At 43.5% G+C, this 25,697-nt stretch overlaps 1 protein-coding gene across 4 annotated transcripts in view; it reads right to left on the reverse strand.

Annotated features, from left to right (window-relative positions):
* The window catches only part of KAT2B (lysine acetyltransferase 2B), a 41,203-nt gene extending 15,839 nt beyond the window's left edge, over positions 1–25,364 (reverse strand). For 2 of the 4 annotated variants that reach the window (XM_088654465.1, XM_060280670.2), the window contains exons 1-7: positions 24,766–25,243; positions 13,123–13,249; positions 9,950–10,095; positions 9,079–9,168; positions 7,966–8,147; positions 6,505–6,696; positions 221–327 (exon numbers count right to left, since the gene is read on the reverse strand). In XM_088654465.1, coding sequence (XP_088510591.1) covers positions 221–327; positions 6,505–6,696; positions 7,966–8,147; positions 9,079–9,168; positions 9,950–10,095; positions 13,123–13,249; positions 24,766–25,122 — 1,201 coding nt within the window. In that variant the 5' untranslated portion in view covers positions 25,123–25,243. Of the gene's footprint in view, positions 1–220; positions 328–6,504; positions 6,697–7,965; positions 8,148–9,078; positions 9,169–9,949; positions 10,096–13,122; positions 13,250–24,765 lie in introns of all 4 variants that reach the window. The other 2 variants (XM_035129919.3, XM_060280669.2) reach the window with 2 other exon arrangements.
* Between the last annotated feature and the right edge of the window lie 333 nt (positions 25,365–25,697).

A 25,697-nucleotide genomic window follows, 5' to 3' on the forward strand; every position in this document is an offset into this window, starting at 1 on the left:
GCTATTTATATGTTCAGGGAATCCTCCAGTTAGTGTTAATGGGAGCTTTCCTTGAAATGCAAACAGCAGCTTCAGAGAGGGGATTGTAGTCAGGAAGAGAAAGGGTGAATTTTCCCATTCCCCACCCCACAGGCAGCTCAGGCTGTCCCAACAGCTGCTGTTTGCATAGCACCCATGTCTAATTTGACTTTCATTCTGTCCTGCACCACATTACATTTACCTGTCTGGATGCCTAGCTGTGCGCTTCGAGAAGAAGATGCTATGAAATCTGGATCCCAGATAGGAGAACTTTGACTGTACACCTCTTCCTCCAGCATGGACAGGAACCTTAACACAGGAATTGAGGCAGCATTAATAGATGGGAGTCTTACCTACCAAGAAAAACATACCTTGCTTCATAATAATAATAATTTCAGAAAGCTATCAAAACAAGAACAATTTGAACAAACAAACAAAACTTTTGGAAAAATGGTCAGTTGCAAATTTCTGATGAAACCTATTAACAGTTGAGAGAAAATGTGAAATCATTTGCTTATATATCCAATGCATTTGTTGTTGTTTAGTCGTTTAGTCGTGTCCGACTCTTCGTGACCCCATGGACCATAGCACGCCAGGCACTCCTGTCTTGCACTGCCTCCCGCAGTTTGGTCAAACTCATGTTCGTAGCTTCGAGAACACTGTCCAACCATCTTGTCCTCTGTCGTCCCCTTCTCCTAGTGCCCTCAATCTTTCCCAACATCAGGGTCTTTTCCAAGGATTCTTCTCTTCTCATGAGGTGGCCAAAGTATTGGAGCCTCAGCTTCACGATCTGTCCTTCCAGGGAGCACTCAGGGCTGATTTCCTTCAGAATGGATAGGTTTGATCTTCTTGCAGTCCATGGGACTCTCAAGAGTCTCCTCCAGCACCATAATTCAAAAGCATCAATTCTTCGGCGATCAGCCTTCCTTATGGTCCAGCTCTCACTTCCATACATCACTACTGGGAAAACCATAGCTTTAACTATACGGACCTTTGTCGGCAAGGTGATGTCTCTGCTTTTTAAGATGCTGTCTAGGTTTGTCATTGCTTTTCTCCCAAGAAGCAGGCGTCTTTTAATTTCGTGACTGCTGTCACCATCTGCAGTGATCAAGGAGCCCAAGAAAGTAAAATCTCTCACTGCCTCCATTTCTTCCCCTTCTATTTGCCAGGAGGTGATGGGACCAGTGGCCATGATCTTGGTTTTTTTGATGTTGAGCTTCAGACCATATTTTGCGCTCTCCTCTTTCACCCTCATTAAAAGGTTCTTTAATTCCTCCTCGCTTTCTGCCATCAAGGTTGTGTCATCTGCATATCTGAGGTTGTTGATATTTCTTCCGGCAATCTTAATTCCGGCTTGGGATTCATCTAGTCCAGCCTTTCGCATGATGAATTCTGCATATAAGTTAAATAAGCAGGGAGACAATATACAACCTTGTCGTACTCCTTTCCCAATTTTGAACCAATCAGTTGTTCCATATCCAGTTCTAACTGTAGCTTCTTGTCCCACATAGAGATTTCTCAGGAGACAGATGAGGTGATCAGGCACTCCCATTTCTTTAAGAACTTGCCATAGTTTGCTGTGGTCGACACAGTCAAAGGCTTTTGCATAGTCAATGAAGCAGAGGTAGATGTTTTTCTGGAACTCTCTAGCTTTCTCCATAATCCAGCGCATGTTTGCTATTTGGTCTCTGGTTCCTCTGCCCTTTCGAAATCCAGCTTGCACTTCTGGGAGTTCTCGGTCCACATACTGCCTAAGCCTGCCTTGTAGAATTTTAAGCATAACCTTGCTAGCGTGTGAAATGAGCGCAATTGTGCGGTAGTTGGAGCATTCTTTGGCACTGCCCTTCTTTGGAATTGGGATGTAGACTGATCTTCTCCAATCCTCTGGCCATTGCTGAGTTTTCCAAACTTGCTGGCATATTGGGTGTAGCACCTTAACAGCATCATCTTTTAAAATTTTAAATAGTTCAGCTGGAATATCATCACTTCCACTGTGTTTGTTAGATGCTTATAAAAATTCTTGAGCTATTCTAGCTGGCGTTACTACTCATCACAAATGCCGACAATTGTTGTCACTGCCGTGTTTTTTTTAAGTCCCCCCTTCTCTACATTGTATAAAGTCATTTACAGTATGAGCCTATCCTTGTCTACTCAGGAATAAGTACATTTCAGTTCAATAGGGGTGACTCCCAGGTAAGTAGGTACAGGGCTGCAGCCTTAGAAGCTCACAAATTTTTTTGGAGTATTTTCTATACCAGGGATGAGGAATCTGAAGCCCTCTAGATGTCATTGGGCTCCAACTGCCATCAATTTCAGCCAGCATGGCCAATTCTCAAGGACAGGAGTCCAGCAGCATGGGGTGGGGGAGTGGGGGTTTCTCATTCCTGCTTCAGAACCATTAGAAGTGAGCTTTTACTTCTGTCCTGTCCCATCACATTGCCTGGGGCTCGTTCATGGAAGTGCTGCCTTTAAGGTCACAACAGAAAATCAATTCCCAAAACTCCCTAGCAACATTTATGCTAGAAGATACTGGAAAGCCTTCACTAGTAAATAGCTTTTAAAAAATCTGAACAAACACTTAAAACAAGTTTAAGATGCCATTATGCAGACCCTGCCAGGCAACAGATCACATTTTAGGAATAATACTAGACCGCTTCCTTTGAAACATCTAAATATCTGACCGGGCTACGCATTAAGATGATAATCATGCAGTATTAGAAAATCCTCATACTATTAAGGATATACCTGCTTAATCTTTTCCTTGAGGTCTGTTGAGAATTCTACTTTGAAAAACAAGAACTCGCTCAGAATTCTAAACTGAAGTTTGACCAGCTGAGTCACTCCTTTTGTGTGAAAATATTGCTCGCAGCAAAAATTATTATAAAAAATGGTTTAATGTTCATTTAAGGCTTGCAAGCTCCAGCAAACTCAGTGGGACTTCTTTTTACATAGACATTGCATGGGATTGTATTAAACCATGGTTTATGACAGCAGGAGAATGTTTTTTACCTCATGTCCTACGATAGCTGGACTAGATAGGTCTTTGATATGATCCAGCACAGCTCTTCATATTACATCTGGACTACAGACCTCTGATTTAAGGTCACTTAAAACACACCAGGGCAATAAACCCAGGTCACATGGTTCAGACATAAGATTGAACTCTGGATTAATATAAACCAAGCTCTCCACACCAAACCCAGCACATGAAAGCAGAGCAAGAGGTATGTGCGGCCTCGGTGCTCATTTACAGCTTCATATGCCGTGGTTTTATGAAATCCTCAATGACTGTCTGAACTGGGCCAATCTGTCTTTGGTACAAAGCCAACAAAATCAGATTACTCATTAGTAAGAAAAATATATTATCAGCCTGCTGAACACAACATCGTGACAGTCTCATTCTGGTTGATTTGCAGCGTAATTCCAAGATGCATTAGTCAACTATAATTGCCTTCAGTGTGGTGGATTGTTGTGATTATGTCACTGTGATCAAATTCAGGTACACCCTAACTAATCCCCAGTCCAGTCTTTCTCCAACCTGGTGCCTTCCAGATGTTCTGGACTCCAACTCCCATAAGCCTCAGCCATCAAGATCCATGGTCAGGGATGGTGGGAGTTGTAGTCCAAAACATCTGGAGGACACCAGGCTGGGGAAGGCTGCCCTAGACCAGGCATCCCCAAACTGCGGCCCTCCAGATGTTTTGGCCTACAACTCCCATGATCCCTAGCTAACAGGACCAGTGGTCAGGGATGATGGGAACTGTAGTCCAAAACATCTGGAGGGCCGAAGTTTGGGGGTGCCTGCCCTAGACTCTCAAACAACAAGTTCTGAAAGAGAAAGAAACTGTTCCATGAGATGATGCAGAAAAAAGCCAGCTCATCAAAAATGATATAGGGCTAGTTATTTTGTTTGCACACCCTTAGTTCCAAGAGAAGCAAGCCTAGATAGACAGGCATAAATATCTATTTTTATCTTTATCCTTATCCTATTTGTTCTCTGAAAGATCCGAGTGTGTGGAAGCTTTGCAACATAAGATATTTAACTCATCTCATCAGAGACACTACTTTGCCAATGTTTCTTCATGATGAAGCAGTCACTATTAAAGTGCTGAATGTTACTGCTGAGCAATTTGTTCTTTGCTAAACCAGCAGCTTAAAAAAAAAAGGTAATTACATGGTACCTTTTGCTATTGTCCCACTAATGTGTTTGAAATGCAAGCAGTCATGAATAAATTATTCCTGTTACAGTGCAATTATTATGTAAACTGACATCTTCCTGGCTTTCCCTACCAAGCTGCATGGCAAGACACGCTACTTATAAAGTCACAAGCTATGTAATGTACTGCACTGTGTTGATAGGTCTAAAAATGCAAGTGAGTAGCTTCTGCTAAAGTATTGAAAATGAAATCAAGGGAAACAATAGATACTTGAACTCATTAGGGTACAAAAGACCACCTTCAAATCCTACCACACAGACACATAAACTAATACAACATAAAATATTTATATTAAATGATAAGTCTTTTGAATAACACAAAATATTTAATATACCGTATATACAATGAAATGCAGCCTGTTAAAGGCTAAAGTGAATTAGCCTCACACACATTAAACTTCATCCACCCATGCAGTTTTGGACCTTTGGAGCTCATTTTGAGTCCTGAACAGAAACAATTTCAATTCAATCCTTGTGGAGTTAAATCTTGGGTTATGAATTTCATCAACTTTATCAGCAGTTCAACTCCAGAAACGCCTGGCTTGGAGTATACAGTTTTGCTCAGTGAACAGAAGGAGCTTCTGTTCACTGCAGGACCGCTTTCCGACGAGCGGAAGCTCTCTCCAGCCACACAGTGAAAACTCAGGTTCTGAGCCAATGTTTATCACATCATGCATTCATTAGACGTATCTTAAGAAATTTATTAAGGTCACTTAATTGAAAGCTAGCCCAAATTCCACTGAGATTCCTTTTTTAAAAAAAAAATTTTTCCACTGCATTCTTATCCTGCTTTTCTGCCTATGTCCAAACAGAACCGCATATAAAGGCCCACTTCACACGTAACACTAAGCCAAATATGTCAGTGTAAATGGGGAAAAAATGGGATTCCCAGAGCTAAGATAGCAGCCACAGCACTCTTTCCCCAAGGCCTGGCACTACTCAAAGCTAAGCTAAGGTTTGATGTAGCACTACTTCCAAACCCAGGCTCATGGATTGTCTCCTCCAAACCACAAAAGGCAACATGTACATGTCTACTGCATGACTACTGCCGTGTGTTATACATAGGGCTGCCTCTGAAGATGGTACGGAAAGAAGAGTAGTAGAAGAGTTTGGATTTGATATCCCACTTTATCACTACCCAAAGGAGTCTCAAAGCGGCTAACAATCTCCTTCCCCCTCCTCTCCCACAACAAACACTCTGTGAGGTGGGTGGGGCTGAGAGACTTCAAAGAAGTGTGGAGACGCGAACCCGGTTCCCCAGATAACGAGTCTACCGCTCTTAACCACTACACCACGCTGGCTCTCGTGGAAACTTGAGCTCATGCAGTATTCAATGGCCGGGTTGCTCAATGGAACAAGATGGTTTGAGCATATTACACTGATCCTGGCCCAACTGCACTGGCTGCCAATTAGTTCCCAGGTGCAATTCGAAGAGCGGGTTTTGACCTATAAAGCCTTAAATGGACCGCAATCCCTCAAGGACCGCCTCTCTCCATATGAAGCAACCTGGACCCTGAGATCATCTTCTGAGGCCTTCTTTGTGTTCTGTCACTGTTTGAAAAGGTTCTGACCTCCTTTGCCTGGTCCTCAGACCCTAATTGGCACAAAGAGTCCTTGAGAAAGAGTGCTTTGAAGAATGCTGCTTTTATTTTATTTTTTAAAGTCTTCTTCAATCTCAACTGACAGCTTTATACATATCAAACGCAGCCAACTTTCTACCATCCAACCAACCCACAACACACAATCAATGACCACTCTTTATATACAGACATATGTAGGTAAAAGGTTGCATGAGTCATGCAGGCTTTGCTGATTCATTGTAGGCCACTTGCTGACTCAGTTCCTTTTGTATTAAAGAAACAGCGGCTAATTTTAAGCTGTGACATGTTCCTCCTCCTCGAGAGGTCCGGAGGGTGTCAACACGAGAAAAGGCCTTTTCTGATGTGGCTGTCTATTTGTGGAATGCTTTCCCCAGAGAGGTTTGGCCTTCATGATACACCTTTAAGTGCCAGGCAAAAACATTCCTCTCCAACCAGGCCTTTGGCTGATTAACATCCCATACCCTTTTAAATGTTTTGTGGGAGGTGGAGTTTATCGGTTTGTTTTTGTTTTTATTATGGATTTTGCACTTTTATATTATATTTTTATGTTGTGAACTGCTCTGAGATCTGTGGGTGAAGGGCGGTATACAAATAATAAATAATAATAATAATAATAATAATAAATACATTTTAAGTTAATCAGAAAGTTCACAACAAAAGCAAAATTACTTAGGGAAATGGGTGAGTATTAGCGTTCGTTTCTCAGGTGGAAGCTTGTCCTTTTCCTGTCTTGCGTGTTCTAGGAGTTGCCTTCTCATAACGGTAAAGACGGAGCGCAGCAGCGTTCTCCCAAAAACTTGTGTGGTTTCGTATCGAGGTAGACTGTCACAAAACTGGGGGACGTTGCAGTAACACAACCACCTGCGAAGGGGGAAATATTAAGATAGAATAAACCCAGGCAACTGATCCAAACTAATATGAAAAAATATCTCCTTTCAAAACCTAACTATTATATTCGCATCAATTCACCTTAAGAGCAACAATTTACTGCATCCTCTTAACAAAAGTATATTTAACTAATATCTAGAATCACAACATTTGCTGCAAAGAAACCGGTTAGAAAACACATTAAAACTCTGTGGCTACATGCACACTAGAAACCTTCTAGCAGGTCCAAATCATAGAATAAGAATTGCCAAACTGAGTCAAAAGTAAACCACTAGCTCTTCCAGCTCAGCCATCTACTGACAGTAACTAAACATATGTAGGCTGACAACAAATCATAGAATCGTAGGGTTGGAAGGGACCCCAAGGGCCATCTAGTCCTGTAAACTTCCAAAATGTATTTTGTATAGTTAAGTCTTTATCTCTATCTTCAGAATATTTTATTTTATTGTTATGGCTAGTGGCTGATGCAAATAAAGATTTTTCTGATGATGGTGGTGGTCACCTAGTCTAGCCCCCAGCAAGGCAGAAATCTCAATGAACGTGGTCTTCTCTAGATGCAAGATGTTTGCACCCTTCCCTGGAGAAATTTCGGGGAACAGAACCGGCCCTGAGGCATGCCCTGAGGCCCCCACTAAGCAAAGGTTTGATACTGCAGCAGAAAAGGACCTTTGCACGAGGCACTAAAATGTGTCAGGAGGTGGATCGTTTTAGGAAGATTGTGCAGAAATTTTCCATTCCCTGGCAGCTGACTCTAGGCATTGTAGCCATTGTGTTGCTTGCCAAATCATGCCCAAAATGCTAGGAATACGCACACAGTAAGCAGGTTACTCACACAGAACTTACACCTGCTTACCTAAAAAACAAATTCATTAGCGCCCTCCTAAAGGCTTGGCCACAAAACCATAGACATCTGCAACAGGAGCATTATTAGGCAGCACCAAAAGACAGGGCTAAATAAGGACGGCCTCAACAGGAGCAAGGAAATATTTTATTGAGGAATGGTGGCAGTTCCCTCGCTTCTGGTCATCACAGGTACCGGTATATTGCATTGGAACATTGGAGGTTGTGCTTTTGTCTACAGCATGACCCTACAAACAGACTTTCCCTCCATGTATTTATCTGATCCAGTCTAAATCAAGTTAATAAATATGAAGTGAAGAATATTGGTCCCAACACTGTACGTAATAGGGAAGGGGCAAATGGCACAGGTACAAATGAATACCTGAAACAAGACATTGTTACCTTGTGTAGTTCACTTTGTAGCTGGCAATGTCGTCATTAGGTGACCTCTGTCTTCGCTGGGAAGGTGTCTCCAGATGCCAGTAGTTGATGCGATTCAGGAACATTTTAGCCAGCTCTACTATCGTTTGCCTCTCTTTCGATGGTAAGTGGCTAAATTTGTATTGCACAAAATTATTAACTCCCTTAAAAAGAGAGGACAAATAAATCAGACCATTTGTAAACCAAAAGGAAGACTAGGCTCTCTAACTGCATATTTCCTATTAAGCGACTGCATTCTCCCCAGTAGCTACTTGAGCTCCACTTCACATTTTATCCTTTTCAAAATTCAAACAGTACAAGTGACACGTGTAAGTAGTCTCTGGAAGAGAAACCGAAACCACCTCTTAAATAAAAGTGAGGACTTTCTCCCACAGATGTAGCTTGTCGAATGACCATGCCACTGGCTGTCACAGATTATCTAACAGTCAAAGAATTTGGATCCAACTTCACACAGACTCTAGCGTAAAACAAAGTGCGTATTTGTTTGTGTGTTTTGTCTATCTGTCAGCTGTGACCTGGAGAAGAGACGCAAAAAGACAGGGTGGTGCAGGCTCTCTGTCAAAATTCCAAATGTGCCTTAAAAGGCTTGCGCTCCCTGATTTAGTACAACTAAGGGCCGTAAGTGGGGTTTTAAGCTCTCCCCTTCAAGCAGCAGACTACCCTCATCGCTGGCAACTCTCTTAGCAAAGCCAGGGAAACCATCTAGAGCAGTAGCTTTAAAGATAGGATGGGCAACTGTCCAAATGAAATTGCAGAAATGTGATGGGGGCAGGGGGTCTTTCCTAACTGCAGTCCAGAGGAGCATATGTGCTCCCATTGCTAAGCATGGAAACCACAGCTGAGTGTGTGTTCCCAATAACAGGGAAGCCCCATTTTTGCACATAAATCGAATCTGCACCAGCCAAGCGAACTTCAGTCAACTAGCATGGCATAGCTAGTTTCTCACTGGGTACTTGATCTGTAACACCACCTAATACCGTATTCCTAAAAAGTCTTTAGTCATCATTCTTAGCCCCAAATCAGCAAGACTCTACATATACTGATAGGAGATGCCACTGTATAGATGTACTTTACCTGTTCAATACTAGGTTTCTCAAATGGGGGGCTCTCCAAAGATCCTTCTACAACAGGTTTTCCCATCTGTAATATACACTTCCTCAAAAGCTGTTGAAAGGAGATTTTAAAAAAACAAATTAATTAAGAAGGTTACTAACTTGGGCAGGGTGATAACTGGTTTTCAATATTGTGATATATCACCAGCTAAACATCGTATCAATATATCACAATATCTGAAATAAGGAAGGAACTATGCAGGGGCGAACAGGACAATGTCCTGGCAACTGCTGCTATTTAAGGGTCTAAAAGTGATAAATATTTAAATTATCAATCACCTCATGGTCACTTTCAGCAGCAGGCAAGCCAAAATGCATCCAAATGAGACTTTTGGTTTGGGGCTTGACTAATCTGGCAGTCCCAGATTATTTGTATTCACTACGACTCAGCACCATACTTTGGATTGTCCTGAATATCACCATCCTGTTTGTGAAAGAACTTCTGCTTGTGCAACTTTCCCCTCCCTCTCCTCCCCACATGCCCCAAATCTGTTCTGCAGGTTCCCTGAGACCTTTGGAGGAGATCTGCTGGGGTCAATGCACGGGGGGGGGGGATGTGGTAAGAGGAAAGGGAGGGGAAGAGATCTGTGCACCAAAGGGATGTCTTCACTGGATAGAAACTATGGTTTGCAACTACAACAATTACCTACAGACTCTATCGTATATAGAGGAAAGGCACTATGCCTTGCATGAGTCAAGCCCAGAATTACTGTCACACTAATTGATGGTAACATTGCTCAGTCTTTGCATCAATCTCTATGTATGTTTTACGCAAGGCAGCAGCAGCAGCAGCACTGAATGTATTCCGGGAAACAATAAAACTGGGAACTTGCCTTGAACAAGTAAAAGTAGACTTGCTTGGTATCTGCATCTTCTTCCTTATGAACACACGCAAAGAGATACTCGACATCCAGCACAATCCCCAAGAGCCTGTTCATTTCGTCTTCGGATACATTCTCCAAATGGGAAACGTGGGCAGCTAAACAAACAAGTAAATCCAAAGCTTAAAGGGACAGACCTGAGCAAATGGAAGCATTTATCTGTTCTTTGTTAACTTGGCTTGTCTCTGGAATGGGCAACCGACATACATAAACCAAAGCAAGCTCATGGAGAATCTTCTTTTCAACCCGCTAGAGATGCTATCAAATTTGCTTAAGGTCTTACCAGTAAGAAACTGAAAGACACTAACACATCAAGTATTTTCCACATCCAAACAGTTACTGTCAGATTTACACCCTGCTGTGTTGACCTAAAATCAGTATTTAATGCGGCAAAAGCTGTGTTATTATTATTTTCAATTTTTATTTAACACTTGAAACAATAACAAAATTTCAAATATAAAAACCACACAATGAATATTGACTCCCCTCCCCCCCCACTTCCATGGTGCATTTGATTACATTCTTTTCCGCCACATATTCTAATTTCTCCCCATTTTATATCTCAGTATTTTTAACTGCTGAATTTATTCTATTACTGTTAACTTTTTAATGTGCTTGCAATATTTCTCCAAATAATCTATAAAACATATCCAATCTTCCTTGAATGGGTTTTTTATCCTGATCTCTTACTCTTATCTGTCCATCATGCCCTTTCTATATATTCTATTAGCTTCGTCTGCCATTCTTCCTTCGCTGGTATTGTATCTTCCCTCCAATTCTGAGCATACACCATTTGTGCTGCTGCAAAAACTGTATTATTAGCAGTGGCTGATGACATGTTGAGGTGGCGACACTCATCTGACCTCCAGTCGGATGTGTTGCTGCGTCTTACCGAGAGAGAGGGGGCCAAGGTAGCAGTGAGGCCAGTGCGGAGCGAACACAGTGGTGAAGCCCATTTGTGGCTCCTGTAGGGTGTTTGCACTGCGCTGACCTCCCTGCCATCCTACTGCTCTACCTCCCAGTAAGCCACAGCAACATGACCAACCACAGGGCAGGTGAGCACTCCCATCCCACCCCACTGTCCGCTGCTGATTATTAACCATTATGTGTAGTAAACTATAGAGTAGGGCACGAATAAGTCCTCTTTTCTTCTACCTTTACATCCTGTTTCAGAAAATGTTATCTCTCCTGTCCTTTTACAGTGTGCCATTTAGATTCTCCATAGCTGAGAACACATTGATTATCTACTGTGTTGATAGGGCCGGGCGATATATTGATATATCATCCAAAACCAGTTTGAAGTCCATGTTGTGATATTGGTTTCATAATTTTTGATGTGGCAATATATCATAAACCATGATATGTGCGTGTGTGTATGCTACGCAAAAATCACAATGTGGGGGAAACTGTGACGCAAGCCAAAGCTTCCGTTGATTCCTGCAGCCCCTGTTAACTCTGCTGGCTCAGCTCCTGCCTCTTGCAGGAGGCAGAGAATCACAATCGGGGGAAACTGTGAAGCCAGCCAATGCCTCTACAGAGCTCCATCCTTATTTCAGACATTGTGATATATCAGTATATTGCACTGTTTAGCTGGTGATATATCACAATGCTGAAAACCATATATTGCCCAGCTCTACTGTATGACATATCTTTGCTATGAGAATGTTCCTAACATATTCATATGTGAGAGATTTCTGTATGTCTGCTAGTAGGAAAGTGATCCTGTTACAGTTTAGATATCTGAGGAGTCCCTAAAGCTCTCTGGAATAATATTGTCAATCTGAGATGTCACACTTATTTCATTCTATGGTGCATTTAGGTCTCAGGGATTTGAAAAAGATTATTTGCAAGATCTCTGGTGTAACTTTGTTGGAACAAATTAGTTCTCCTAAATGTCATCAGGCTACCATAAGAACGCACAGGTGCTATAGAGTAAAAACATGGAGCAAAATTCTTTCCTAGGCTACAAGAAGCGTATCCCTGAGAACGGAAGAAAAGCAAATGCTTCAATGTCTTAGCAGCTTAATAAATGGCAGTTGTAACCATCTAACAGCAGGAGGCTAATTGGGAAATTAGTTACACTGTCATTTTAATGACAGCAGGGTCTGAACTGTGAAGACACTTCTGTTATCAGCTCCTATTCTCAATAGATTATCTATTCTCTCCAAAGGAGAGAGAAAGGAGTCCGACATTTCTGAGCCTGTTCAGACTCAAGGTCTTATTGTCCCTGCAGATCTAACCAAATGTATTCAGTGGCCCTATACTGTTTTGAGAAAGCCATTCTGTTTTCCATTCTACGGTATTTAAACTTACCTCCAATCCTCACAAATAAAGAGAATATTAGAGAATACCTTACTACATAGATATTCAGCAATCATTAGCATACTAGTCATAGAAAGCTGTATTTAAATTTAATATATGTTTCGGGTACAGCAATATTGAATTTTAGCAAACTTGTACATTTTGCAGCATTCTTGTGGAGCTCTGGCTATCAGTTTTTGGTATTGCCTCCCTAGATCTGCTGAAGAAACTGCTAACAAACAACAGCAGAATGACATGACATGATCTTTGAATCCTACTTCTTTGCTACTTCTTGTTTTCCATACTTACCGGTAGTTGATCCGCATAGGTATATGCATAATCTTCAGATTTATTTTGTTTTTGCAGCTAAACAGAAAAGTGAACAAAATACATTTAAATGACTCAAGATGAGTCATTTAAATGTATTTTGTTCACTTTTCTGTGACGTGACAGGAAAACACTGTTCCAAGAGTCTGATCTGGGAAAGCTATTTCATGTACTGAAATCCTGAATCCTTACCCAAATCTAGGTTGATAGATATAGCAAAACAAGTAGCCACGGAGGGCATTACATTTGAAGAAGAATTTTTTTTAAAAAAAAAAACCACCTATACAGTATATGTAATTTGACTTCCTGGCTAATAAGATCAGCTACGGTAATAACAATTCTGAATAATATTTGTGTGTTTTTTATGTTTCTCCATTTTAATGTTGAAAATGGGTTTGCTGTAAGCTGCTTTTGGGCACAGCTTACTGTGGGGAAAGTGGCGTATAAATAATAAACAAACAAACAGAAATTCCAGAAGAAAATGCTACAAAACCTACCTAGTGCATGATTACAGCTACGACATGGTTCGTTAAGACTCACAACCGCCTGCTGTAGTTCTGCTCTGGGTGGAGTTGGAGGTGGGTTAGGGTTTTTCCAGCCATTACATTTACAAGATTCCTCAGCCTGTAATATTAAGAAAGTGGGATGGGGGGGATAGGGAGACAGAGAGTGATCGTACGAATTTAGAGAATGTATGTATAAACATTCCCCATATTACTAGTAATGCTAGGAAATGAGAGCTTTTACATTGCCACAACAAAGCTATTTTCTTGACTTCTGTAAGATGCGCTTGTGTTTATACACAAACACAGAATAAGAACTTAAGAAAAACCCTTCTGGATCAAGCCAGAAATGAAATCCAGCATCCGTGTTTTCAGTGGCCAACCACATTCCTATGGGAAGCCTGAAAAGCAAGGCCTGAGCTAGGGGTCAGCAACCTTTTTCAGCCGTGGGCTGGTCCACTGTCCCTCAGACCATGTGGTGGGCTGGACTATATTGTGGGAGGGGGGGGACACGAATTCCTATGCCCCACAAATAACCCAGAGATGCATTTTAAATAAAAGCACACATTCTACTCATGTAAAAACACGCCGATTCCCGGACCATCCGTGGGCAGGATTGAGAAGGCGATTGGGCCGCATCCAGCCACGGGCCTTAGGTTGCCTACCCCTGCCTGAGCACAACAGTGCTCAACCCACTTGTGATTCCAAGCAACTGGAATTTTACTGGCTCTGACAATGGAGATAAAAGCATAGCCGTCATTGCTAGTAGCCCTCTTCTATGGATATAAAGACAGAATATTACTCTATGCTCCTGCTCACATTAAGGGGGAAAGATGATGATATTCACCAGCATTCCACAAACATCTGCTATGAAGGGCTGGAGGAGCCTGATGGAAAGTAAGTAATAAAACTCACTTCCCTGCCATCTATCGTGAATGGAAGCCTCTGCTCGATCGTAGCCCCTTCACAAAAGAGTAACTCTGGATCTAAGTCATTATATAAAGATTACATACAGTATATTCTATATGCAAATTATACATTAGATGCGGAAGAAGTACTGGCTGAAAAAAAGTAGGCAACATCATCAAAGGATCATTCTCCTAGCCATTAATGAACCAAAAACTACAACGCAGTTCTGGGCAAGCGTTACATCTAATCATGATGTTATAGGTCAATGTTTTCTCACCTTTGAATGATTACACATACCAGAAATACTGTGGATTTCTACTGGGAAATTCCCATACATTTTAATGAAAACTTCCACAAATGTTAGCATTAAACATTTCATTTGTTTTTGTTTTTCCTGGAGGCCATCATTTTCGCTATCCCAAACATAACATGCAGACAAAGCCTGGCATTGCTACTGAATTCGGTATTTTTTAAATTAATAAAACACTTCATAACACGCCAACACCATAGTTTTTGAGATATACATTACTGCAAAATTTCCTATTAATATTTTAGTAGCTTGGACTACGCTATTTTTGCTAGCAACGTGCTTTTGAACATACTACATATACTGTATTACAAACGACACACACAAAAACTACAGTACTATCTTGCAATCATTCATGTCTCAATAAGATCTGGCTTTCCCTCTGATCCACGTTTGGATTTTGTTACCTCCCAGTTTACGAGTTCCAACAGAAAGATCACTTTCATGTTTCAGAACAGAACATATCTGAAAGTTGTGCTAAAGCAACTTCTTTTCAACAACTATTTTTTTTTATTTCATTTGCATGACAAATCTGTTGAACATCACAATTTGTTCACTTATTTATTTGCCCTTGGTGTGAACTCTGTGTCAACATGATTGTTTTTGTGTGTGGAGGGGATTTGTTTGTTTGTTTGTTTTTACTAAGTATGCCTGTTTTTAAGAAAAACATTGGAAGGGTTGCTGCCCAGGTTTGTAAAGGGTAAGCTTGCTACTGTGGACCTGTAAATCACTGCTATAAGAAAAATACATTTAAAAGCCTCTGTATTGTGCGCGCGCACACACACACACATGCACACACACACACACACACACACACACACACACACTCTTTCTCCCAAATATAAATAAGCACTTGATTTTAGAACTGTGCCATAATTATCCCAGAGCCCCAAACCCATAAAGACTGAGTACCTACACAAAAATGTAGCACTGCACACTAATTAGCATCAGAGATGCAAACAGATGTACCAATATTGTAGTCGGAAGAGCTAAACTGCCAGGAATGAATACCAACCCTCCTACAGGAACAGAGAAAAAATGTGTTTTGTTTTCCTGGCAGGCATTTGTTGCAGCTCTCAGTTTTATTTCTAGCAAGCTAATTCTTGTTAAACAACCAATCTCGGTGTTCCGAAAAGGAAGGGATTCGGAGCAGGGATGCTCGTATGCTTCTGATGGCATCCTGTATCGAGGCCACTAAGGGCTTTAAAGATGAAAAGGAGCACTTTGAATGGTGCTAGGAAACAAACTGGAAGCCACTAAGGTTCTTTCAGCACAGGTGCTTCCACCAGCTAATAAAAAAAGCCGCTGCGTTTTGTTTCTGAGTGGTTTTCAAAGGCAGCAAATGGCATTCAGATCCAGCATTCTTGCTGAGGCCATATGCCTTCTGTTCTTGACCCCAGCAGTGAAAATATTTTGCCCTCAATAGTGAGTGCAGCATTCCTAAGGAGTTCAAATTACACCCCGCTGAGTGGCTTTTGAGTCTTTTGCAATGTTTCCTCTCTCGTGCAACTCAATAAAATGTCACTCCTCTGCTTTTCATTAGGCAAGAATGTATGAAATTACCTCTTTTGAGAACTTGAGAGTGATGGAAAGGAGCTGGGGAGAGTACAGTAGTTAAAAAATATTTAGTTTCTCTGAAGTGCCAACGTTATGAAACATTGTACAAATTGTACAGTATGTATATGAGGTTAAGAAATAAAGGCTGTGGGTGCTTAGTAGCAGGGATAGACAACGTGGTGCCCTCCTGATTGTTGGACTCCGATTCAAGAGAGCCAGCGTGTCTCCTCAGGTTGCAGAAGCTAGAAGCAAGAGGTGCAGAGAACTTTGCTGTTGATTCAGCTCATGCAGGAGATAGCTCAATTAGTTAGAGTGCAGTGCTGATAATGTTGCAGGTTCAATCCCTGTATGGGACAGCTGTATATTCCTGCATTGTAGGGGGTTGGACTAGATGATTCTCAGGGTCCCTTCCAACTCTAACGTTCTATGATTCTATGTACTTTCCACTGGTAAGTATGGCATAAAAATAAGATACAACAAACTCTGTAGGGCACTGAATTGACTGCTTTAGAGTATTCCACATACTTCACTCCACTTGGCCCAATGATCATCACTCTCTTAAACAAAGGAAGATAAGTCATGCTAAGGGATGATTACACAGACAAGGAACTATTGCTGAAAATGTGTTGAGGTCCCTCAGAATATGCAGGGTGATTCATGCTCCGAGGTCACCACATTGTGAATTTCTGACCCATGTTGGCAGGAAAATGCAGGACATAATTATGACAGCAAGTGATCCTACATGTTTGGGGGAAACTCAACAGGTTAATGCCATTTGGGAACATAGCTGCCAAGTTTTCCCTTTTCTCGCGAGGAAGCCTATTCAGCATAAGGGAAAATCCCTGTAAAAAAGGGATAACTTGGCAGCTATGTTTGGGAAGTGGAGTGTAACGTGTTGTTCAGCCCTCACCATTCAGCCCACGAACTCAGTCAAGCCAAAGTACTTAACTGAGCACGTATTTGCTTTCTATAATTTACCAATTAACTGCATCATTGTGTAACTTTGCATTACTACTTTCCCTAAACTGAAACTCTAATCAATGAGGAGTCTTGGTTCTCATGAGTCGCCCACATTGGAAAATAAATTACTGTATGGATTTGGTTTATGGTGAACATTTTTCTAATGATATGTGCTAGCACCATATATGGATTGCAGATTATATATATACACACCACTCTCAAAGACCACTGTGATTAATCGATATATTCGCCACATGTCTAATTATATCTACTGCCCTTTCTTCTAATAAACAGTAAACAGTGATGTGCTAATAATTAGGAAGATTAATGTAATAATGTTTTGGCTGTGATCCAGAGAGCTGTGAATCCACTTCCGTAAGCACAGAAGGACTGTATTTATTGCCTGACAAGCTGCTCTTGAAAACCAGAGAGTTTCAGAATGAGTAGGTGCTTTCTGCACCGAAGAGAGATTTAAGTGGTGAATTCAGGCTTGCCCAAAAAAAACTCTCACGATCACAGTCCCTGAAGGTGTTTACGACAACGGGGATCTTTAGTTTCCATTGAGATAGACATACAAATAATGAGACAGAGAGCACAAGTATTCCATTACTATCTTTCACATCTGAGACTTCCTGTACCAAAGTGCATAAGCTACGTGCACAGAGTCCTCAGTTCAAATCCAAAGGTCAAACTACAAGTGCACTGTTGGAAATCACGTCAAGAGTTTTACCATTCAGAATCACAGGCTTGGGGCTGGGCATCATTTAACATGCAGATGAGGGACCTTTTATCACACCATGGGCTTTATCCCCATCTCAGTCACATGCCAGTGGTGTTGCGGGCCAAACACAAATGTGGTTAGAGCAACAAATGTGTTTGGTTTTTTTTACCTTTGGACAGAAGGCTTGTTTCTACATACACCTCTCTCTATACTCCATCCAGGCATGAAAAAACAATGGATTTTTGTTGTTTCAAGAAACACTTCCATAAATGAACATTCCCAGTATCTCCAGGACTGTTTGTGCATCACCAAATGGGCCTGCTTCCTTATCTGCACCCATCCAACCATTTGCCTTCTGCCCCAGTTTTCTCTGTAATTTTCCGATCCCTTCAGCCCTAACTGATGCTTCCAATTTGTTAAAAGTAAGCAAGTTATGCAGTTGCAAAGATTAATTCCTCATATTAATTACTGCTGCCAAACAAACGGCATAAAGAGGGATGAGATGTGGATATGCATGGACGAGAGAGAAGCAGGCTCATGTTAAACCGTGCAACATGACAAATAGAGACACTTGGAAATCAGACGCAACATATAAGATTAGATAGATAGGTAGATAGATAGATTAGATAGATAGATTAGATTAGATTAGATGCTAGATAGATAGATCCCCTTTCTGCCATTACATTTATGGCTACGTAAATGCTTGGGAGGGGAGCAGAGGTGAGTTTGCTAGGTCTGCCCCCACTGACATTCTGGTTGCGCTCTAATTTGGGGAAGATTATCTTCTAGAGTGTGATGCCTTTTATACTCAAAGAAGCTCTCCAAACACATTTTAGAACCCTAGAAAGTGGAATTTGCTGCCAAGGAGTGTGGTGGAGTCTCCTTCCTTGGAGGTCTTTAAGCAGAGGCTTGACAGGCATATGTCAAGAATGCTTTGATGGTGTTTCCTGCTTGGCAGGGGGTTGGACTGGATGGCCCTTGTGGTCTCTTCCAACTCTATGATTCTATGATTCTATGAAACTCAGGGTTCTAAAATGTGTCGGGAGCCTCCACAAGGATTGGAGACCCCCCCCCCACTTCAGAGCTGGCCCCCACGAGTTGAAGGTTGACGGGAACAGTGGCAGGGTGGGGGCTAATGTTTTTGTCCCTGCTGGCCCCTAACTACAAAGCTAACCCACTAAAGAGGGCTAAAAGACAAAGTGCATTCATTTACAGCATGGTTTATGCTTAATGCTTAAACGAAAATACACTTTCGGATCTGAGAACTTTTGAAATCAGTCTAAAAAAGAACCAGTGGGCTATACTCTCAAAAGCAGACCACCCCCACAAATTAATGGACTTAAGTTACTCCACTGATTCCAATGGATCTACTCTCGAGTATGACTTTCAACCTGCTGGTTATTTTCATTTCCAATCCTCTTAAAACATTATGCAGAAACCTCCAAATGCATGCCAGAGTTATTTTTTAAAAAAAACAGAAACAGTGGCATTTACCGTATATTCCGGCGTATAAGACGACTGGGCGTATAAGACGACCCCCCAACTTTTCCAGTTAAAATATAGATTTTGGGATATAGTCGCCATATAAGAAATACAACCCAGCGTACAAGACAACCCCCGACTTTTGAGAAGATTTTCCTGGGTTAAAAAGTAGTCTTATATGCAGGAATATACAGTACTTTCCGGCTTGCCTAAAAAGGGACAGTTCAAAAGGATTTTCTGATTTGAAATTTACCCTTTGACACTGAAGAGCATTTGGAGACATTGTACACTGAACCACTCTAATCTAAGAGGAGTGAACACCATTATGTAAAGTTCACAGGAACAGGAACATCTCAGGATCCCAACACTACAGCACTTTTAAGGCTTTTGTTCAGAGAAAGCCAACACAGTGCTATCCAGATGTTGTATGTAGACTATAACTTCCATCATCCCTAACCACTAGCCATGTTGGCTGAGGCTAATAGGGTTTGAAGTCCATCAACATCTGGAGGGAACCACATTGGCTACATAGTGCACTGGTGACTAGAGTGAAATTCCCAGCCAATTCACTATAAATTACTTTTAAGTAAACTTGTTTAGAGTTGAGTTGCAAGTGTACAAATGTTTTTAATAAACAGTTTCCTATTCAACCTCACAACATAGGGTTGTCTCATGGACTAATTTATCAATGGAAAACTTTTGTCCCTGTTCTAGCAGTATGATTATTATTACTCCTATTACCCACAGACTATTACTGCATGACTCAGGGTATTGGAATGACAGGAGGCAGAGAGATTTCCAGCAGGAACTAGCATCTTTTGAAGTATTATTTCCACTATTGGAATGTAGGGGATCTAAGCCAAATTATTTAAATTCTCATCCCCTATTGTAACTAAGCTTGTGTAAGCTAAGTCTAAATCTAACTAAAACTGTTCCCCATTTACACACACACATCTGTTGTTTCCTCTACGTTAAATTTTAGCTTGTACACTACTTGGAACAGAGAGTTACACCATGCAAGCAACGTGCAAAACGCTGACATTTATGTATATGCATGATTTAATGGCATTATTCTGCCAGTTTTACTAGCTCCTAATGTCTCATTACTAGCCATGTTGGCTGAGAGCTGGACCATAAAGAAGGCTGATCGCCGAAGAATTGATGCTTTTGAATTAAGGTGCTGGAGGAGACTCTTGAGAGTCCCATGGACTGCAAGAAGCTCAAACCTATCCACTCTTAAGGAAATCAGCCCTGAGTGCTCACTGGAAGGACAAATCGTGAAGCTGAGGCTCCAATACTTTGGCCACCTCTTGAGAAGAGAAGAATCCTTGGAAAAGACCCTGATGTTGGGAAAGATTGAGGGCACTAGGAGAAGGGGACGACAGAGGACGAGATGGTTGGACAGTGTTCTCGAAGCTACCAACATGAGTTTGACCAAACTGCGGGAGGCAGTGCAAGACAGGGGTGCCTGGCGTGCTATGGTCCATGGGGTCACAAAGAGTCGGACACGACTAAACGACTAAACAACAAATGTCTCATTGCCCTTATCGCCACTCTAAATATTGCTGGTTGGAGGGACATAACGAGGTTAACTCTTCATTTTTTTCTTTTGTGTGCAGAGCACAGGGATCAGGCAACAACCTCTAATGAAGTTTCTATCCAGTCCTACCTAATCTTATGGTGATTTGGCCATTTTAACAAGCAGGTCATCCTGCGCACATTATCAGTGTTAAAAACAATTCCAGTCAAAGAACAACATTTATTTTTAGAAACTTCAGAGTACTAAAATGTTTCATAGCAAATTCTGAGGGTCAAACTATACCTTAAATACATGGTGTACAACTAGTATTTAAATTAATAGTAGGTGTATGAGGAGGGGCGTTGTAATCCAGAATTCACGACACAGGGAGGGGAGATTAAACCCTTCCTCACATCCTGACAGAATGTATCCCTCCCTCATGGGTGGCGCTGTGGTCTAAACCACTGAACCTCTTGGGCTTGCCGATCAGAAGGTCGGCAGTTTGCATCCCCGCAACAGGGTGAGCTCCCGTTGCTCTGTCCCAGCTCCTGCCAACCTAGCAGTTTGAAAGCACACCAGTGCAAGTATATAAAAAGGTGCCGTTGTGGCATAAATGGCATTTCTGTGCGCTCTGGCTTCCATCACAGTGTTTCGTTTCACTGGAAGTGGTTTAGTCATGCTGGCTACATGACCCAGAAAGCTGTCTACGGACAAACGCCAGCTCCCTCGGCCCGAAAGCAGGATGAGCGCCGCAACCCCATAGTCATGTTTGAGTGGACTTAACCGTCCAGGGGTCCTTTACCTTTTTTTTTTTAGCTTGGCAGGGGGAGAGGAGCTGTCACTGGGGACTGGGCAATGGCAAGGACTTTTTATTGGGAATGCTGAGAAAAGGTCTTTATAATCTTATCTTCAGATAACAGAGAGGTGGGGTGAAGGCTACACCCAAACAAAAAGAAGATGCTGCCAATCTTATCTCGCTAGAGAATATACTGTGTATTCCAAATATGCTTGTTTCATTCACACATTGCAATATCAGGTATACAAACCTAGCCTTAGCTATAGCCTTAAGTGTTTGCAAACCAGTGTGATAAAGTGGGTTCGAATACTGGACTAAGACTTCAAAGAAACTGAAACACCCCCTCCCTCACAGAGTGCTATTGGGCCAGGCACTCTACTTTAGTTAGGCTGTTCTAAGGATAAAATGGGCAAGGACGAAGATGCACCCACAATGAGTTTCCTGGAGAGAGAAAATGATAAAAATGAAATAAATAATTCCCAAAATTATTCATGGTTCAAGTTACTGCATCTAGCTCGTTTTTGCTGTAATAAAGGAGAAGAGCAGGGAAAAATCCTTCACCTGTGCTCTCCAGCGGCTGAGCTTTGAGCTTCTCACATTATTGGTAATCTGGGTTTCCCCTTCAGCTACAGGCTGCAAAAAGGAACAAGCCACAGTCTCCACCTCCTTCAGCTGTCATCCTGTCAAAACAAAGGCTCTGTTGCCAAGACCAAGCAGAGGGAGAGGGGGGGAGCTTGGGAGGAGTTACAGCTCAAAGCGCCCAATCCAAGCTTCTCCTTCTCCACTCCACTCCCCAAGTACACTGGCACTGCACACAACTGGATACAGAGTGCTGGAATGGCTTTCTTGTGCAAACAAAAAGAAAGAAAGGGGGATTGTTTATCTCTTCAAACAGACACACGCAGCAGGCACTTAAAGGAGTTTGTCTCTGTGCTCAATCCTGTGTTTACATGACAAGCAGCTGTGGCACCATTTTACCAAGCAAATAATAGAGTAAAAGCAACGGCTGGCATAACCTGCTGGGCCTGAGTACAGTATTCTTTTCTTCTGAAAACACAATGTTCTCCCTGGTTCCCCCCTCTCCATATCACTTTCTCCCCCCCCCCAAAAAAAATGCACTGACATCTCACCGTTTTGACATGCAGTCTCAATCCCCGAGTTCGCTTACAACTGCCTGCAAATTGGTTCTTTTTCCTCCCTGTGCAGAGAACTGCAGAACATCTCCACTTAAACACGTACACACATTGCAACCTTCAGTCTTGCCATGGTGCTTCCTTAAAAACAGAGCAGGGCAAGTAAGGGGCTTTTTTGGAAAGACCTTCCAATAGGCTGTCAAGTAGAAATGAGTCATACAGAAACTGAAGGCAGACAAAGTACAGGGAAGGCTGAATTTCACCCAGTTCTGAAAGATGTCTCTCATGCCAAGCCTGGGACATATGGCGCTCAAGCAAAAAACTGAGCAACACTAGCCATGCACAAAGTGCAAAGTACTCCCCTTCCCTTAAGTAATCACAACCTGTCCCACAATATGGATTGGGGAAGGGGTTTGGTTTGTATTATACCTTCGGGCACCCTCCAAGCCTGTGGTTTTATATCTGTACAATGGGAGCCTGGTCAAGTACAAATGTATTGCCACAGAAACAATTTGTTAGTGATGCCTCCAGCCCCTAGAGAATGCTAGGCCAATGATGGATAGCTCAGTTGGTTAGAGCATGGTGCTGATAACGCCAAGGTTGCAGGTTCGATCCCCATATGGGACAGCTGCATATTCCTGCATTACAGAGGGTTGGATTAGATGATCCTCAGGGTCACTTCCAGCTCTACAATTCTACTCTGGGATAGACTTGTATGGAGCTGGGAAAATAGAGGCTTGACTTGCTCTCTGTGCTGTGACCAAAGCTAGGAGGAGAGGGTCCCTGGAGTATTAAGATCTGTTGGAATGTTAATGCTGTGAGTCCTTCTATCTTATGCTCAGCTTGTTTGTATGTGGAGGGAAAGCCACAGTGATCTTCATGTCAAAGAAACCAAACCCAAGATAAGCTCTGGCACTCCTAAAATATCCCACTGCTCAGGGACTGTTTGTGTGTGTGTGTTATTATAATTAGAATAATTATTTGCATTCTAAACCAACATTTCAAGACGATTTACGGTTATGATAATTGTTAACAGTTAAAACAAATATATTATAGAAAACACTAAAAACCCTAAGAAGCGGGCACTTGTGGTAAAGAACCCTTCACCCAGCTGGGAAAGGCTGTTGGAACAAAAACGTGTCCAACTCTTTCTAGAAAGTGTAGATAATACGCACCTGTCATACCGTATTCACAGGACAGGGCAACCACACAAAACACCCTGCTCCAAGTTACTGGGGAGTGCGCTTCTGAGAGCTTTGGAACTTGCAGGAGGAAACTGTCCCAAAGACTGAAGGCGAAGCAATCTACAGTACTGTGAGTATAAGAAATAAGGCAGTCTCTCAAAGAACCTGGTTCTAAGCTGTACAGGGACTTATGTGCATACCAAAACCTTGAACTTGGCCCAGTAGCAGATTGGTGGCCGGTGCAAATCCCTCAAGCAAGGTGGCACATGCTGGCAGTAGTTTGTCTCCAACCTCGGCAACCACATTCTGCACCAGCTGCAGCCTCCAGGCCAACCCGGAGGGCAGCCCCACACAGAGCGCACTGGAGTAATCCAACGCATGACAACATAATACTGTGTGCATCATTGCACCCTGAGCCAGTTAACCCACAATAACTACCAACCCCAAGCTCCCCAACAACGCAGCCTAGAAACATCATCACAGTTAACAACGGAGCTTGCAGGAGCTAATGGGAAATGATCCTTCTTTTTTCGTTTCAGCTACGCTGGCATGCATGCATGCATGAACTAATCCGAATCAGGCGATCGTGCAACGAAACATAGCTACAGGTCAGGAAGAAGAAAATTAAGCAAATCGCTGCTTCCCCAGCGAGCAACCTGTTGCCAGGCTGCCTTAAGTGGGAGAGGGAGGAATAAAAACACCCGTTTGCGCGTGCGTGCACGCGCACATCCACACACCCCTCCCCACACACGCACTCACCGGTGCAGCCGTTCCATTTTTTAAGGGCCTCCTATTCGCTCCGCTTTCCAAACGGGCCGAAGAAGTAGCCCAGCCGGCCGCTCCGGCGCCTCCCCTTCTGACGGCAACTAGCAAACGGCAACAGCGGCAACGCTGGACGCCCCCTGGGGGCGGCAAGGGAACAGGGCGACATCTACGGATGGATGCCGCTGCCGAGTCCCTTATTATTATTGTATTATTATTATTACTACAACTATTACTGTATTTTATTTTTCGTTGCCGCCGCCGCCGCCGCCCCCCCCAAAAAAAACACCCGCGCCGGGCGGCTTACCTTGCAGGCGGAGTAGACGCCCAGCTTCTCTAGCTTCTTGGCGCGCGGCGCGGCGCGGAGCTGCGCCTTCTTCCCTACGACGCGAGCCGAGCCAGGGCCGCCGCTGCCCGGGCCGCCGCCGCCTCCTCCCGCTGCAGCAGCCGCCGCCGCTTCGGGGCTCTCGGCAGTCGCGGCGGCGGCGGCGGCGACCACAGCCCGGACGGGTCCGCAAGCGGCCAGCCCTCCGGCGGCCGGGGAGCCCTGCTGCAGCGCTCCGTTGCCGCCACCGCCGTTTCCCCCGCCACCGCCGACCGCGGCTGCTGTGGTGGCGGAGGACGCCGCGGCGGCTCCCGCCCCGGCCGCGCCAGCCTCAGCCATGCCGCAGCCCGGCCGGCACGACGAGGCTCGCCGCCCGGCTCGGTGCACCCGTCGAGCGAGCCCGCTGGATGGAGCCTCCCCTTTTCCCCGCTGCCGCCGCCGCCGGCTGCTCCCTCCGGAGGGAGGGAAGGAGGGGACAGGGCCGCACCGCGGGCGGGTCCTGCTGGGCGGAGAGGAGGAGGTGGAGGCGCCGCTAAGAAGAAGCCAGCGGGGAGGAGGGGAAGGCGACGGACATGTTGTTGTTGCCGCTGGCGAGCCTGGCTTCGGCTGTCACCGCCCGGCAGCCCAGGAGGAGGAGGAGGAGGAGGGAAGCCGGGCGGCCGCGCGGCCTGCCTGGCCCTTCCTTCCCTCCTCGCCTGGGAAGCGGCGCAGTGGCGTCTCCGCCGGTCCTGGCCATAAAGCGCGCCAAGTGTCTCAGCAGCTCAGATTTGCCCGTCCGGGTCGCGCCTCTTCGTGGCCCCGTGGAAGAATTAAGCAACAGTTGCCGAGGGCATCTCTCTCTGAGGAGAACTGGTGGCGGGTGTCTGTGTGCGCCACTGCGGTGTCCCCTCAGGGCAAGTCATAAAGAGGAAATA

This window comes from Zootoca vivipara, chromosome 11, assembly GCF_965207765.1.
Source record: "Zootoca vivipara chromosome 11, rZooViv2.hap1.1, whole genome shotgun sequence".
NCBI classification, from domain to species: Eukaryota; Metazoa; Chordata; class Lepidosauria; order Squamata; family Lacertidae; genus Zootoca; species Zootoca vivipara.